General features: G+C 48.1%; 1 protein-coding gene across 1 annotated transcript in view; it reads right to left on the bottom strand.

Annotated features, from left to right (window-relative positions):
- SPAG7 (sperm associated antigen 7) overlaps window positions 1-17149 on the bottom strand; it is a 54285-nt gene that overhangs the window by 11182 nt on the left and 25954 nt on the right. Inside the window, exons 4-6 of the mRNA XM_078670978.1 lie at window positions 13995-14079; window positions 9602-9691; window positions 5996-6152 (exon numbers count right to left, since the gene is read on the bottom strand). Of these exons, the coding sequence (XP_078527104.1) occupies window positions 5996-6152; window positions 9602-9691; window positions 13995-14079 (332 nt within the window). The remainder of the gene's footprint in view (window positions 1-5995; window positions 6153-9601; window positions 9692-13994; window positions 14080-17149) is intronic.

Here is a 17149-nt window from a genome sequence, read left to right as displayed (position 1 = left end):
AGCAAAATTTAACTTTTTGAAAAAGTACGTATCTGTTTAGTTATGTTGTCACGCTACTTTCTACCCACTATGGTGATATAAGAGAGGGAAACATTGCGGCTACAAAGATTCAGACTATTGTGAAATGTGTATACATATCTAACCCCTTGTGTGCCCCCTAGATAACTTCCATCACAGAAATGGCACCTCGGTCTAAAAAGATGCAGGTAACAGAGGCAAGGAGTGCGCCCCTACCGGGAAATTTATCCTGGTTCGCAAAAGAGATCCACAGAAGAAGGAGAATCTCCACCAAAAGGAAATGATCAAATAAAGGATTTTAAAAATTACATTTAAAAGAAGCTCTAGCTTTGCGCTAAAGGAAAGAGGCAGGGCCCCAAAAAGCACTTGCACATACAAATAGCAAAAACAAATGAAGGCCTATGGGCACCAAACTCAATACAAGTACCTAATGACCGTGCTTAAAAACTGTAGAATTGCTGCATTTTGTGTCACAGAGAACAAAAACAAGCTATTATTACATGATAGCTGTCTGAACAGTGGATTAGGTGTTAATAAATTCAATATTACAGAACAGCTCTACACAGAGATTTACAGTATTAATTTTTGACATGCCCCTGAAATGACGCATATAGAGGCACCAGTCTGGAAGAGAAGGCCTTTGGGACACCCATCAATAAACAGACAGTACAAAGCTCTCCTGTGAGAAAGTGCCATCTTTCTTGCCTTGGTATGCCCACACTTTTTTCTGAACTGCTGATGTACTTTGACTAAGTGTGCCCTGGGTCCCTGCCAATCAGGTACTCAGGGCGTAAATGGTACCCTAGGTACCCAGGGCATGATGACCAGAGAAGACCCCTGAGGGCTGCAGCACTTATTGTGCCACCCTCAGAGGCCCTGTACCCTGGCTCCCACACACTGCCTTTGCAGGCTGAGTGCCTAAGTACAGAACTACAGCAAGAGTCGACATGGCACACATCCCTGTGTGCCATGCCCACAGAACCCACTGCCCTGGCATACTTCAGTCACCCCTCTAGTTGGGTGCCCCATGCCAGCGGTGAGGGCCCAGGTGCATGAGCCCTGTGCCCCTACAGTACCCAGGGCCCTTCATGGGCACTGTAAGTGCAGTGTTGCCATTTAAGAGTTTATGGTGCTGGGAGGTTATCATTCACGAACTCCACAGCACCATAATGGCATCACTGAAGACTGACAAGTTTGGTACCAAACTTCTCAGCACATTAAACCCGCACTGATGCCAGTGTGGGATTTAATGTAAAATGCACGAGAGGGCATCTTAGAGATGCCCTCCAAAAACCCGAACCTACAACCCATGTCTGGGCTGAGTGGCTGCAGAGACTGCCACACAGCAGACATGTTGCTGGACCCCTGGGTGGAGAGCCCCCTGCTCTCCTGGGTCTGCAACAAAGCACATCCTGGGCAAGGTGATATGTCTCCTCCCCCAGGATGGACAGGGGAAGCTTCAAAGGCATACCGCCTCAGAGCTTCTCCAGACCATTTGCTCTACCTAGCAACCAGCCCCCCACCAGTCCTACCCCCACTCTGGCAGGAAGACTGGCAGGAAAAACTACGTCAGGAAGGGGGGTGTGCCAACCTGTGCCAACTCCACCCTCAGGTGGAGGAGGCGAGGTGAAGCACGACCCCGGGCTCCAGCTATCTTGTAGATGGGGAGGCCTGCCCAAGCTCAGCTAGGCTCCTGCCCGCCTCCCACAGGAGAGGAGCAGGCCAGGGGGTGTACTCACCCCAGGACAGGGACCCATTGGTCCCTGCCCTTGCCCTACCTGTAACACCCCTAAATTTAGTATTTAGGGGCTCCCTGAACCTTCCTTCCTCAGATCCCGATATCAAAAAGAAGAAAGAAGATCAAGAAGAAGACCCGCCGTGCAGCTGCTAACAACAGGACAACAACTACTGACTTGGCCCCAGCCCTACCGGCCTGTTGATCCTGGAACCTGCTCCTGGCTAAACCCGGCGACCTCCGGGGACAGCAACCTTGGGACACCCAGAGGACCTGCCTGCCTTGACCCTCTCGACGATTGGGACTCCCATCAGCAGAGGCTCTGCTGCAACAACCCACCTGGTGCCCACCAGGAAGCTCCGGACCAGCCCACTCTGCACCAGCCGAGCCCGGGCCAACCCGAACCAAGACCACGAGGACGTCCCCCCGGCGACTGGGACCCGAAGTCCAGTGCCCAAAGACCCTCCTCCACGAACCAGCCGACGCCTGCAGACTCAGAAACAGGGGCCACCCCAACCGCGACCAGCCGAGAGTAAGCTTTTCCGACACCCAAAGACACCCCTGCACCCTACAGCCCCCTGTGCCTCCCTTTGAGGTACCTACCTGTGCTCCAACATCCCAACTTACCTCTCGAACTGATGGTCGCCCCTGGAGAGTCACCGTCCCCGCACTGTAGCCTTTGTTCCTTTTTCAAGATCCTCATTGGATAACATTGAGCGCCCGACGGCTCAAAAGCACCCTGCACCCAGCCACCAGAGTGCTGCTGGCTGTGACCTCTTCCCCCAATCCTACTTCCCCCCTTGCCCAGAGCAAGTGACCAAGAGCCCAGCTCCCAGAGCCGCGTGGCCTGCTAGGCAGCAGCCACCAACCGAAGGCCCCCTTTCCCTCATTGGAGAACATTGGGCCTGCCTACCTCTGCACCCGGCCGCCCCTGCGCCGCTGGGACTGAACTAACTGTACTCACCTGACCCTGGGGGACCCCTGAGTCTATGCCCAGAACCCTAACTTCACCAACCAAGTACTCACCTGGAAACCGGTAATTCACTTACCTGCCATTGGATAACATTGACCCATTTTTGACTCGAAAAATTTCTAAGTGTGAAGTTTTGAAAACTGGAAATATTCCTATAAAATCAGCCAAAGTCCGAGTTCGAAAATACTCACCTGTGATCAGGAGAGAAGCCAGTACTGTACCTTTCAGCCCAGTACTGAACCACAAAAGTAATCCCTAGCGGGTTTACTAGTAACCTGTATTTTCTCCATAGGAACCCATTGTCTGCTTTTCTATGAAATTTCTTCCGCCTACTTTTGAAAACTGCAAATATTCTTTAAAAATCGTACTAAATACTGAAACGCAATTACCTACCTGTTTTAAGTTAAGCCCCCAGTGCTGGCCCTAGGAGACTAGTGCTGGGTTACAAAAGTAACGTGATCGTACTTTACCTGTAACCTGAATTTCCTCCCATTGAATAACATTGTGAGAATCACCTCGAAAAGTTTCTAAGTGTGAACTTTAAAAACCGCTTTATATTCAGGATAAAATCATCACTGTAACTAAAATGTTTTTGCTAACCTGGTTTCAGCTTAGACCCCAGGACTGAATCCAAGATCTAGTCCTGGAACTACCAAAGTAATCCATATAGTAATCAACTGTACCTTCCTATGAAAACCCATTGAGCTCAATGCTAGAGTGTGTTTCAGAACTGTATTGCTTATTAGCTAACCTGTGATTATTGTGTGTACAAACGTATTGCTCCTCTGCAAAGTATTTACAGGAGAGTACTCGTAATGTGAAAAGTATATTTTTATGAATGTTGGTTCTAAAAATAAAACAACCATATCTCTGGATATACAAACAATTGGCCTGGAGTTCAGTCCTTGAGGGTGTGAAACCTTTTGCTGACTGTGTGTGTACAACAAATGCTTTACACTGTCCTCTGGTACTGCCTTACTGCTCGACCAAGCTACCACTTTGGAGAGTAAGGTCAGTCCGGACTTTAACCTCTGTTACACCTCTGGGGTTTGTGGACTCTATACACACTGTACTTCCTTCTAGTCCAGTATATATAGAGCCACTTTCTCACATCTCCCAATATAAAACTCATTTACCTCAAAACTAAGCCACACAAACCAATTCTAAATGAAACAATGAAAACTACATACCTCATGCAACAAATTACTGTCTAACAGTAGGTTCTGTCGATGAACGCACCCCCAGGTCTGCACGATAATAAAGGTACACCCACAGTGGAAAGATTAAACTCTAGGGTATTGCCTCAGAACAGTCCAACCAACCTGAGCACATTCTGTATTACAGTCGCTTACGTTAGAGAGGGAGACCAGTGGCCATACATGCAGGAGCCTTTTTCTAACTTTACTTTTAGCATGCCGTGGCACCCCATGACTAAAAACGTTAGCAAAGCCAATAACTCTTAGAATAGGAGACCTATTCACTTTGCCAATGCTTGTTGAGCAAGCAGATGGTGAAAGAAAATCACTGCACACTGGTTGACTGTTTGTGCCGGCCTGCTGTGCTTGTACGTGATGGCACACACCAGCCATGCAAGTGCCCCGAAGGTGCAGCGCCTCAATATTATCCATCATCTAAGCCACTTCATGGGCACACCCATTCTGAGTGAGGATGGGCACACCCATTCTGAGTGAGGATGGGCACACCCATTCTGCGTGAGGATGGGCACACCCATTCTGCGTGAGGATGGGCACACCCATTCTGCGTGAGGATGGGCACACCCATTCTGAGTGAGGATGGGCACACCCATTCTGAGTGAGGATGGGCACACCCATTCTGAGTGAGGATGGGCACACCCATTCTGCGTGAGGGTGGGCACACCCATTCTGCGTGAGGGTGGGCACACCCATTCTGCGTGAGGGTGGGCACACCCATTCTGCGTGAGGGTGGGCACACCCATTCTGCGTGAGGGTGGGCACACCCATTCTGCGTGAGGGTGGGCACACCCATTCTGCGTGAGGGTGGGCACACCCATTCTGCGTGAGGGTGGGCACACCCATTCTGCGTGAGGGTGGGCACACCCATTCTGCGTGAGGGTGCCACTACCCCTCATCCCAGCCTATCCAATGGCAGACAGTGGAGGCTGCAAGGTTACAGTCCAAGGGCCACAAGCTTTTTCACCTGACCCCTGTGGGCAGACTGCCTAACAACTCCCCACGTAAAGGCCTGCCGGGACCCCATAACTAGGGTCTGGTCCCCTTTACATGTGTGGAGGCTCTGTGATAGAAAACGATCCTACCTAGTGAAGTTCTATTAGTCTTTGAAGTTCAAACACCGTCTGTGCATTGAAGTTAAAGCATTATCTTTCTCCAAGTGTCGAACCAAGAGTCAGCCATGCTTGCTTGCCTTTCCTTCATCTTTACTGGCACTTATGCTCAAGTTACAAATCATGAAGGCTGAAATCCGAACTTGGATGTCAACTTGAACACATAGTAACACACTTGACGTATCACAACCTGATGGGGAAGAACGCCTACAAACGTCATGACATCATATTGTTATCTGGATAAATGCCAGGTGGTGATCCTCAAAGAGATTACACGGGCAGACATGGAAGACAACACTCCACGTCGCCATTCGTTGTCCTCCAGTGGCCATGCTCCCATCGCAGTTGGTTCTAGGGCTGCGCCGCCCTGGGGACCTCCCTGTTTACAGAGGGAGGCATAAATGCCATTCCAAGTGTGAAAGACGGGTGCAAGGAAGGTGGAAGAAAGAACAGAGAAAATTGTGGATGGGGGGAGGGGAGTAACGTAAATTGGGACAGGAGTAAGAAAATGTAAACGGTGTAGAGGGGAAGAAATGGTGTGCATGAATTCCTCTGTGCAACCACCTCCGGCACCACAGTTTCCACAGGCCGGGCACCATTTCAACCTCCCGGCTCCTTGCGTGAGTGAGCGCTTCTGCCGACCCCATTTACACATTCAGTGCATTTTTCCCCCAATTCTTGAGGCTAGAGTCAAGGTAATGTTTACAAGGCACCTACAGAGGAGTCTCCACAAGACTCACTCCACTACACCTGCATCCCATCCTGGATGGGCGCTCATCAATCAGGCTCCCTCACATCTCTGGAGCTTGGGCATTCTTCCCTCTCGTCCCCCACAGTGCCTCTAGTAATCGCGTCCCCCTGGCCCCCACCTCTTGTCATTTCGCTCCCGACCCTCAGGATACCCACAGGGGTTGGACAGAGTGTGGACTTTCATAAAAGGGCTTACCGCAACCATACGCCTTGTTGGCCTCGAGGGTGTGGGCCGCGTCCTTGGCCGCGTCTTTGCCGATGAGGTGGCTGTACTTGTCCTTGTAGTTGCTGTTGGGGTTGACCGTGGCAGGACCTCGCATTGCATCCTCTTCGGCCTCCCTTTGTGCCAACTCCTGCAGGGACGTAAAGAAAAGAAAGCATTGGCTTAAAGACCAAGACATGGCGTGCTTGAGAGATCACTTAAGAGAACCTGCCACCTCCCTGGGATCGACAGTATAAGGAGACTTCCCATCCAATGAGATCATTTCAGTGGAATTACAAACGCTTCCAGAACAGTATCAATACACAAGTGGCGTTAGCCCGCGTATGCAGCCGCTTCAGGTTTTGTTAAACTCCATTCTTTCACAAGACTGGAGGCTCAATGAGGACTAATTCTTCTTTACTGACACTCTAGGAGCAAAGTAACAAATACACAATAAGGAATTTAATTTAAAAAAAGATGGCAGTTAAAACACACCACAACCTCTTTCACAGACAGCATACTAGACTTCCCCATCTTATGGCATCAAAGAGGTCCCCAGGCATCACTATCCTCAGTATAATCAGACCGGCCAGAAAGAGCATTTCCGATTCTATGTGGCTCTAGAAGAAGTGTCCTGCTTGGATCTGTCTTATTGAACTGAGATATTGCAATTTGGTGCTGCAAACTTATTCTTAGAATTTGTATTGACTTCAATGCTCTTGGTACCATGAACAGTGTGTGTGGTCTGCAGGGTGTTATCTGCCCCAGTAAACTGGGACTCCTGCCTCTCTTCGTGGTAGCCAGGGATAGCGACCTGTACTCGGTACATTGCGTTTCCAAAGCCAGTTTTTGCACAATGCGCACAGGGTCTGAGAGCACTGCTCTCCTCAAGAGTGGCCCAGCGTTGACTTTTTAGACTCTGGCTGACACCACACGAATGATCCAAGCTTTCGGCTAGGCATATTTGCTGCTCAGGTTGACTTCACGTCTGACAGGAATTCATTTGTTTGGCAAAGACAACCTGCTGGAGTTCAAACATTTAGGCAACCTGTTTTTATTGGATGGAAATAGTTTCTGTCCTTGGTTTGTCACAATATTTCGGTGTTATGTTTTGCCATTTGGGATTATAGTGAAGTAAGAATTTGGATCAGATGACAGTTATTTTGGTAGGGTTTAGAAATTACCATAAAAAAAAAAATGTATATCCTATACTATATTCAGGGGCTTACGATCTATATTCGAGGCTTTACAGATAAAGGTTGCTCACCTACTTCCCTTTTGTCCCTGGATTAGTCTGATTTTATATTTATTATGACATTTCAATCGCTTTAATAATTTGAGGCTGCTGGCTGCCCCTCTGAATCAAGAAGATAAGTCAATTTCATCAAAGAATGAGGTGAATCAGTCTGTGGCAGAAAAGTGGGACCCTACAAAGGAGGCTGCTCCCCTCAAGGTTCAGGAGGAGGTTAACTCTGCTCTCACGGCTGCGATAGAATCTATGCCGCATGAAGCGCTTAGTTCATCTACTGTAGCTTCTGTGGAGGGTTTAATTTCCTGTTTACCTCAGTGTATGGAATGACACAGGACCGTCTCGTGGTGTGGAGATATTTACCCAGACAGTGAAAGAGAACAAAAATGGCGTCTCAGAGTGAAAGGCCTTTAACTCCTGATGTTTCAGACAGTCTCTAAGAAGGAGAGATCCACTAAGTAGAGTAGTCCGTTTAATTGGAGATCTATTCTGCTCGCCTCCCAGATTTAGATGCCGAGACCAGTAATGCTCCTCATCGATCTCATCAGGTAGGCTTGGGGGGGATGCAGAGGGAGAGACTACAGTGTACAACGCCCTTCGATCAATGGGTGCAAGGACTTCTACCACCACAGTGTACGCCCTTCGATCAATGGGTGCAAGGACTTCTACCACCACAGTGTACAACGCCCTTCGATCAATGAGTGCAGGGACTTCTACCACCACAGTGTACAACGCCCTTCGATCAATGAGTGCAAGGACTTCTACCACCACAGTGTACGCCCTTCGATCAATGAGTGCAAGGACTTCTACCACCACAGTGTACGCCCTTCGATCAATGTGTGCAAGGACTTCTACCACCACAGTGTACAACGCCCTTCGATCAATGAGTGCAAGGACTTCTACCACCACAGTGTACAACGTCCTTCGATCAATGAGTGCAAGGACTTCTACCACCACAGTGTACGACGCCCTTCGATCAATGGGTGCAAGGACTTCAACCACCAGCGTGTACGACGCCCTTCGATCAATGGGTGCAAGGACTTCTACCACCACAGTGTACGCCCTTCGATCAACGGGTGCTAGGACTTCTACCACCACAATGTACGCCCTTCGATCAATGGGTGCAAGGACTTCTACCACCACAGTGTACAACGCCATTCGATCAATGAGTGTAAGGACTTCAACCACCACAGTGTACAACGCCCTTCGATCAATGAGTGCAGGGACTTCTACCACCACAGTGTACAACGCCCTTCGATCAATGAGTGCAAGGACTTCTACCACCACAGTGTACGCCCTTCGATCAATGGGTGAAAGGACTTCTACCACCACAGTGTACAACGTCCTTCGATCAATGAGTGCAAGCACTTCTACCACCAGTGTACAAAGCCCCTCGATCAATGGGTGCAAGGACTTCTACCACCACAGTGTACGACGCCCTTCGTTCAATGAGTGCAGGGACTTCTACCACCAGTGCACGACGCCCTTCGATCAATGAGTGCAGGGACTTCTACTACCACAGCGTACGCCCTTTGATCAATGGGTGCAAGGACATCTACCACCACAGCGTACGCCCTTCGATCAATGTGTGCAAGGACTTCTACCACCACAGTGTACAACGCCCTTCGATCAATGGGTGCAAAGACTTCTACCACCACAGTGTACGACGCCCTTCGTTCAATGAGTGCAGGGACTTCTACCACCAGTGCACGACGCCCTTCGATCAATGAGTGCAGGGACTTCTACTACCACAGCGTACGCCCTTTGATCAATGGGTGCAAGGACATCTACCACCACAGCGTACGCCCTTCGATCAATGTGTGCAAGGACTTCTACCACCAGTGTACAAAGCCCCTCGATCAATGAGTGCAGGGACTTCTACCACCACAGTGTACGCCCTTCAATCAATGGGTACAAGGACTTCTACCACCAGTGTACAAAGCCCCTCGATCAATGAGTGCAGGGACTTCTACCACCACAGTGTACGCCCTTCAATCAATGTGTGCAAGGACTTCTACCACCATAGTGTACGCCCTTCAATCAATGTGTGCAAGGACTTCTACTACCAGTGTACGACGCCCTTCGATGAATAGGTGCAAGGACTTTTACCACCACAGCGTACGCCCTTCGATCTATGGGAGCATGGACACCCGCAAGGACCTGCTAGAGTGACAAGTCAGAGCAGCGCTGAACTCAGGTTCCTATCTTTGCAGTTATCCCAACATCCCCTCTTCTCAGATACAATCTTGCTCTCAGTCCCCGATATTTCGACCTGCACTAGGGGTCTGCAGCGGCAGCAAAGAATCTCTACAACACCCCCCCTCCCACCGAATTCAATTCACCCACTGCACCTTCAGTTTCCTCTTTTCTTCAGCTTTTTGTGGGTCCCATTCCTCTCCTCTGCGATATGCTTCCAGCTCCTCATCTGATGGTGCAAATTCCTGCCAAAAAGGGGGATTTATATGTAAAATATACATTTCATTATAGACACACATTTCAGATTAGTGACTTGTAATGGCAATTTTCCAATTCGGAATATTCACAACTGCATGTTTAATATGTAATGCTGTGAAACATCATGTCCAGAACATACAACAAGAAAAAAATGAAATCTCAGTCTGGATGCCCGATTATTTCAGTGTTGGCTGCATGAATCTGGACTATGCAAACAGTCGATCTGCAGAGACCCACCCTCATTCTGACTTCTTGGAAGTAACTAAAACAGCAAGTGCAACTTGAATTGCCACTTCTTGCAGACAGGCCAGTGCAATGACATTCCCAGAAACAATTGTTAATATGGTGACAAGTGTTACTAGATTTTAGGTGTGATGATTTTGTACGGGGAAGTCAGTAAAAGGCTCCAAAATCTCAAAGTAGCATTTGTGCGGAGCTTGAACAAAACAAAATGGTTTCTTAGCTTTTGGAATATTTTGCAGCTTGGAAGTATTTTCTGGATTCACATAGAATATTAGTCACCTAGTGGTTGGGACCGTAATGGTCTCTTTCCTCCGTTTTATCTTCTTTCTCTGGGCATTGTAAGTCATTTGGTGGGTATCTCCTCCCTTTTGAGGTCAGCCTCTGAAGTCTCCATGCATGGCTGCCACCTTCAGATTGGTTTCCTCCTTTTGGTCGGCTGTACTCTTTTTGGGCTTCTTACTTCTCTTTGCGTACCCTCTTAATACCAAGTCACACCTCATTTCTAGGGAGGTAAGAGGGTCCAAAAAATTATTCAAGCTGCAAAACTACTCGCACTGGTCAGTAACCATGAATCTTTTCAGGATTCCCACGCCGTGAATAGGTTGTGTAGCTGTATTCCCCCTTCCCTTGGGAGGTTCAGCTGAAGTGAATGTGTGCCTTTCAAAACAAGTGTCTTAGCACTTTGTCCATCTTGCGCTTCTCCATTAGCTTAATGGGCTACACAATAGTGTTTTGTGAAATTGTGCGGATGACCATGGTGCAGCCATGCCGATGTTTATGGAGGCGATAGTAATGAAAGCAAGTGTAGGTCCCTTTCGTCTTGCGATGGCGCTCTTGGTTTCTCCTCTAATGCTATTCCTGCCATCTTGTTTCGATGGTCTGCATTATCCACCTTGCTGTGGTCCCTTTGTGACTTGGGAACACTAGTTTGCGGATGTAAAGTAATTGAAGAACTGACTTCCCTTCCTCTTCCTGCTTTGTTACTTTCAGGTAATACAGGACAGCCCTTCGGACACCTAGTGTGCGTAGAACCTTTCTGCTTGCGTCCTAGGCTGTTAGAAATAGGACTGTTGTCGTACTGCTTGGTTAACATGGAAGTGCTGAATGACCTTTTGGAGAAATGATGAGTTTGTTCTTGTGAGCACCCACCCTGCCCCGGTGTATTTGGAGGTACGGTTCTTGTATTGAGAGTGCCTGTAGCTCTCGTGCCCAGCGCAGTGAAGTGATGGCAACCGTGAATGCAGTCTTGGGCTGATCGGAAGGACCTCCTCCACTTCAGTTCATTGGAGTCAAACCATTGACGGAGGGAGTTGATGGATCATAAGATAACACAGATCTCTTGCTCCTTAGATATTAATATTCCAGACACCTTTGATCTGTTGCGCGGGCATGGGACGGTGATCTGAGTCCACAGTCTGATGAGGACTGGAGGGAGGCGTAGGCATTCCCACAAGAGGCTGCTATGAACCACAGTGTTGACTGATCCAAGAAAAGTACCTACATCATACTTCCCTTAAGGGAGACGCGTTGTGGAACTTTGGAGTGATAACCTCACTGCGGTGCCCGTGATGCCCTTCACATACCAATGACACCCATGCACACAATATGAGGCAGTAGAGGGATTACCCCTTTTTAGAAGGGGGTGCTTACTTCATCAAGTGTAAAGTTGTTGTGTCCCACTTGGTGCATGGGTTTTAAAGAAGGTTTAGTGATGTGTATGAAAGTTTCAAAGTCTGGTAAAGGCGAATTTGCTAAATTAAAGCCAAAACTCTTTTGTAGCAGGAACACCTTGGCTTTCTTCGAGTTTAGTGTTGCTTCCAAAAACACCTTCTTCCTTTCAGGGACTAGAGATGATTTAGAGTTTCGGTAGAACCTCCAATATTATGGCAAGATGTGTCTCTCGTCATACAGGTATTGGGGACATATGGGAGGATACTATCAAAGACCATCCCCGCACACCTCCGATCCATGCCTTCGTCCAACCTATGCCTGCTGAGGACCATGAACCTTAAACACAATATCTCAGACTTAACAACCCAGTGAACTAACTAAGAGGACACTGAAAATAAGAAATACCATGAAGGGACCTGTAGAACTGCTCAAAGCTGCAAACTTACTGATAACCATAAACTGCTTGCCTGTCTCTCAGACTTCCTCATCCGTTGCACTGCTAAGTACTGCATCGATTACCGCATCTCACGACATGGAACCCATCTGACACAGGATCAAAACAACACCCTACCAACCACACACCCTACAAAGAGTAGCACACAGCTCATGTAAGCTAGCTCTTCCGCGGCCCACGTAGGGGCAGTAAGCTCTATATAAATGCTGCAGTGTAATACAGTGGGACTGGATCCAAGCAGGTCTCTCCAAAATAAAGGCACAAGATCGATACACCAGGCAACCATAAGACGGAAAAGAAGGAGGTACTGCAGAGAAACCTCCTCACTTTCAACAAGGGAAACTGCAGCCCCACCCCTGACGTCTATCATCAACCAAATGGCAGTGCTTAGGATGAACGAAGCTATAGCCCTTTGCTGGCAGGGTTCTCATTGCATTTCTAAAAGGTAGTCTGTCTCCAGCCTCCTCACTTCAGTCTGTGGATCTCCAACCACCAGCAACTGGAAAATACAATACACTTCTGCTGTCTGGGGAATATATCTCCATACTCTACCTGGAGTCGTGCTAAACATAGGCCATTCACAATGGATCACAGTGGTCTGAGTACTCAGATTCACACAATAGAGCTCTACTATTATATATGTGCACTGCACAGAAACATGTTTGGTCCCTTAACTGATTCACAAAACAGGATATGCTGCCACCTCTGCTTCATGTGAGGCCCTCCGGGCACAGACAGAGCTCCGGTGCCCACTATGAGGCAGGCCTGGTGCACCGACCCAGGACACAGGCGTCTTAGCACCAGGGTCTCTGTATACATGCTAAAGTGACAAGATGCTAGGGTTAAAATAAAACTCAGGGTACCAGTTTCATATCAGGTTGGGCACTCAGGGCAGGAATGCACACCTGTGTCCCATCTCAACATCATCGAAACTGGAGAAGAATTGTGTTAATTTGAGTAAAGAAGGTATACACGAGAAACAATAGACGTAGCGGCAACTGTGGAACCCAATGGCTCTGAAGCCAAGAGAAATCAGAATCACTTTTGGATACAAATAATTCAAACACTTTAAATAACATCTTGGTTCAGCAGGACAAAATGAAGGAGAGGATTATGTCCTCCATAAAAGAGGCTCAAAGGGTAGTTTTGGGAACTGGCTGCTCAAACTGGATAATGTAAAAAAAAAATGTGCAAGACGACGAGAGCAAAATCCCTAGCAGATGTGAAGTTTCTTGAGGAAGCACTGGCAGCAGATTCCCTTAAAGCTTATGTTGGATCATTAAAGAGTACCTAATTGAAGGACAGGATTTCGCCTTTTAGCTTCCTCTCTCGGCTCCACCTTCAGGCTCCATGCGCCACCATATCCTGCCCCCGAACCGCTGGAGCCTTTTAGGCTAGAGGTCTCATTCACTGTTCACTGTGAGCCTCCACTAACCCCATAACACAGTGCCCCCAAGAGCGCTGTGGGAGGTTTCAGGTGGTCCTACCATGCAGTAAAAGGCTTTCCCAGGCCCCAAGCAAAAAGTAGGACAAAAATTACCCCAATGTGTCGAGTGGAAGGTATAAAGGTATATGTTGTGCCAGTGTGCGCCGCGGGAGGTCCCTGCTTCCCTGTGTGCATTGTGCACCACTGCTGCCTCCATCTGCACTCAGGACTCCTTGTGCACCCTCGTATGTTGTGAATTTGTAAAGTACATGTTCACTCATGGGTATCTCAGCACTCCATGACACTTCTTTTATCGACCTCGAGAACATGAAAGGCTGAGTGGACTTGGATCAAAGATCATTGCACTGGGTGCCTTAGTCTGCTATGCCATCAGTTCCAGTTTCAGGAAACCTGTAAGCAGGACACCATGAGCAATCACAATGTGTTTTAAGGGTGCCAACCTCTGAATCATGCTGGACCCGGTTAGTACACTCACCTTTTTGAAGATCATTACATATCGGCTCTCTTCGTCATCACCAAAGGAAAAAGAAGCCAAGCCTGCAACTTCCACAACATCATGCCTGAAACAAAAATAGGTGAAGATCAGAGACTGAGAATGGAGGAAGCAAAGGCAAGCAAGGAGTGGGTGGCATGAAGGTATTCGAAAGCCAGGCACAAGTAGTAACGAGAAGGCACAGAGAAGCTTGGCCCAGGCCATGGCAAGAGGACTATGGGAAGATGGAGGTCAGCAGTAGCGGGAAGGCAGCCACAAGTATCAGGAGAAGCTAAGCCCTGGAAGCAGTGAAGGAACAAAGAAAGAGTCATGCCCTTGCAGCAATGAAAAGCAAAGTGAAGGCAAGAACTAAAAGTGGTGTGGGAAGGGTGGGCGGCTAGGCGGAAGGCAGCATTGAGGGAAAAAGTGAGACAAGTCAGAGGCAGTGGGAAGGTAGCTGAAAAAAGCCAGGCCCAAGCAGAACTGAGGAAACCAAGAAGCGCCAATCCCAGATAACAGAGAGAAAGCCAGGTCCAAGCAGCAGCAAAGAAGACAAGCATTGGCAGCCAATAGGTCTCGCCTTTGGGGCCTTATAAGTGTTTAGCCATGCAACAGTTAATGTTGTTGCACTAAGGATATTGTGCTGCATAACTAAATACTTATAAGGTCCCAAAAGCAAGAGCTATTGGCTATGCCAATGCTCGTTTCAATATATTGTTGCCTTTTTATTATGTTGTCATTGGATCATTTTATCATACTGTATCTAGGTCATTTTACTTTTCTGTACAACTTGCGAGGACTATATTTTCCTTATTCATGGTATGCTTATTATTTATTTTCCCTTGTTTTTCTTCCCTTCTTGTCCTCTTCCTTTAAAAGTTTAAAGTCTTTCTGTCCCTATATGATGTTTTATTCATGTGGCAGATTCCTTCTATATCTCTCATTGTTATCCTATCAAAATATTTTAAGGATTGCACTTGTTATTGATAAATATAAGTTTTTAAACTCTAAATACCATTGCACGCCTCATGCCATCCTACCGCTTAAGGTTACTGAGATCCGAGATGCCCTGTAGAGAGGCGGCTAATCAAAGCCCCGCCCCTTTGGATGGATCTAGCAGAGGGGTGCAGTGTGGTCAACATTGCGTGGCGCGTGCTACTTAACGTTAGTTGCACGAGAAGAAGACGCTGTGTTTATTCTATAGACTGAAGTGCTCTTTAGCGTTTAGGATGGTGGGAGAGCTCAGAGTAATCTGCAAGCTTGGTACTCTAGCATCATGAAGCCCAATGCCAATGCTTTTCTATTTTACCGTTCTAAAATAGCCATGTTAGAACTGTAAACGCCACATTAGTGACCGGAGCCATAATGGAGGCATTTCCCTCGCATCGGAAGCATACGCACACATGCGAGCACGAGGAGGCCATTTTAATGGTTTCATTCCAAAGGGGGGGGGGGGGGGGTGCTTGCATGCTCTGTCACACCTTCGCACAGCAAATGCATTCACCAGGGGAAGCAATTTTGGCTTTTTTAAATTCCTCCAACGAGACTTAGGGCCATGTTAGACCAGTGAAATACAAACAAATACTGGCAAAGCCAATTAGTCATGCTTTTCGGGCCTAATGGCTTTGCCAATGTATTTTAGTCCTCCTGCATAGCATCCCTGATGGTGTGCAGCATGGCCAAAGAATTTAAACAAAAAGCTTTTGGTGCAGACGTGCTCATCGTTTTGCAGGCGCAAGCTCCATGCATGTGCGCACCTACAAAATAATGCAGGTGGTTTTCTTTCTATTTTTAGTTAGTGACCAGAGCTGAAGAAGCACAGAAGCAAAACAGGGCAGGTGGGTGGATAGGGAATCAAAATGGGGTACAGAAGCAAGGGGAAACAATATGGTGGACAAAAGGAACACAGGAGTAGCAGAGAAACACATAATTAGACTAAACCCAGGGAGAGCACAGAAGGAAACGTTGAACCAGAGCAAGATGCATACGGTTTGGAAAGCAGCATGGGGGACAGAAACAACATGAGAGGGGCAGAGAAGCACGCGGTGAGACAGCAACACTGAGATGCGGGTGGGGGAGGGAGCACAGAAGCACACAGCGTAACAAGCAATATGGATCCTGGGGATTGGGACAGAGAAACCACAGTGAGACAGAGAAACACAGGAATGATACGAAAAGGCCCAGAAGCACACGTTGAGACAGAGCGAGGCAGGGTCAGGGAAGCACACGATGAGAGACAGCAACACGAGCGAAAGTGATCACGATCAAGCGCGGCGAGGGATGCGCTTAATGAGCGTGGAAAGCCATATGGCGCCTCTGCTCGTAAGCGCGAGCGCACATGCATGCAAGCTGTAGGCCGGCCATGATAGCATTTTTTTAAGCCCTTACTAAAAGTCTCGCCAGACCAGCGACTCCGCAGGGTCAGGCGAGACCTAAAAATGGAAGACAGGCTCAGGAAACAGCAAAGACAGTTCCAGGCAGAAGTGAAGAAGCAATGCCAGGGAGCAGCAAAGGGACGCTCAACTCAGATGGCATGGCGGGAGAGAAACCAGTCCCTGGCAGATAAAGGGAGCAAAGGCAAGCCACATTCTGGCAGCAGCAGGCCCAAGAGAAGCTGGGCCTTGGGAGATTGTGAGTACCAAACTAAAGGCAAGCACTGGCAGGAGTAAAAAAAAAAAAACAAAGGATACTGGGCACTAACAACAGTGAGGGAGCAGAGGGAAGATAGGCCCCAACAGCTATGAGGGAAAAGAAGGGATGGACATCTGGGCAGAAGTAGGAAGCAGAAGCAAGCAAGGCACTAACAATAATGAGGGAACAGGATAGTGTTGGGCATGGGTAACTGTATAGGGCAGAGAGATGTTGGAAGACACAGGGAACACAGACAGCATTGGCTGGAAATTTCCCCAGCATGGGGTCGTGTTCCACTGCTCTGAGTGCTCAAATGCGACTACGAGTACCTGGTATCCTGGTTTTTGATTTTGGCCCTGGCATCACACTAATTTAGTGTGTGACCAGAGGTCGAAGTCTGTCCCATGACATACGCAAGGTCTTGAACCTGTTGTGCTCCAAGCGCACCCTCGCGCTCAGTAAAAGACTGTCCAAGCAGTGGGTTTAGCACATATGGCAGTGCACCATGTTTTGAGAATCTATAGCTG

Source organism: Lissotriton helveticus, chromosome 12 (genome assembly GCF_964261635.1).
Source record: "Lissotriton helveticus chromosome 12, aLisHel1.1, whole genome shotgun sequence".
In the NCBI taxonomy this organism is placed as follows: Eukaryota; Metazoa; Chordata; class Amphibia; order Caudata; family Salamandridae; genus Lissotriton; species Lissotriton helveticus.
Note: the sequence above shows the minus strand (reverse complement) of the source record. Positions and strands in the feature narration are given on the sequence as shown.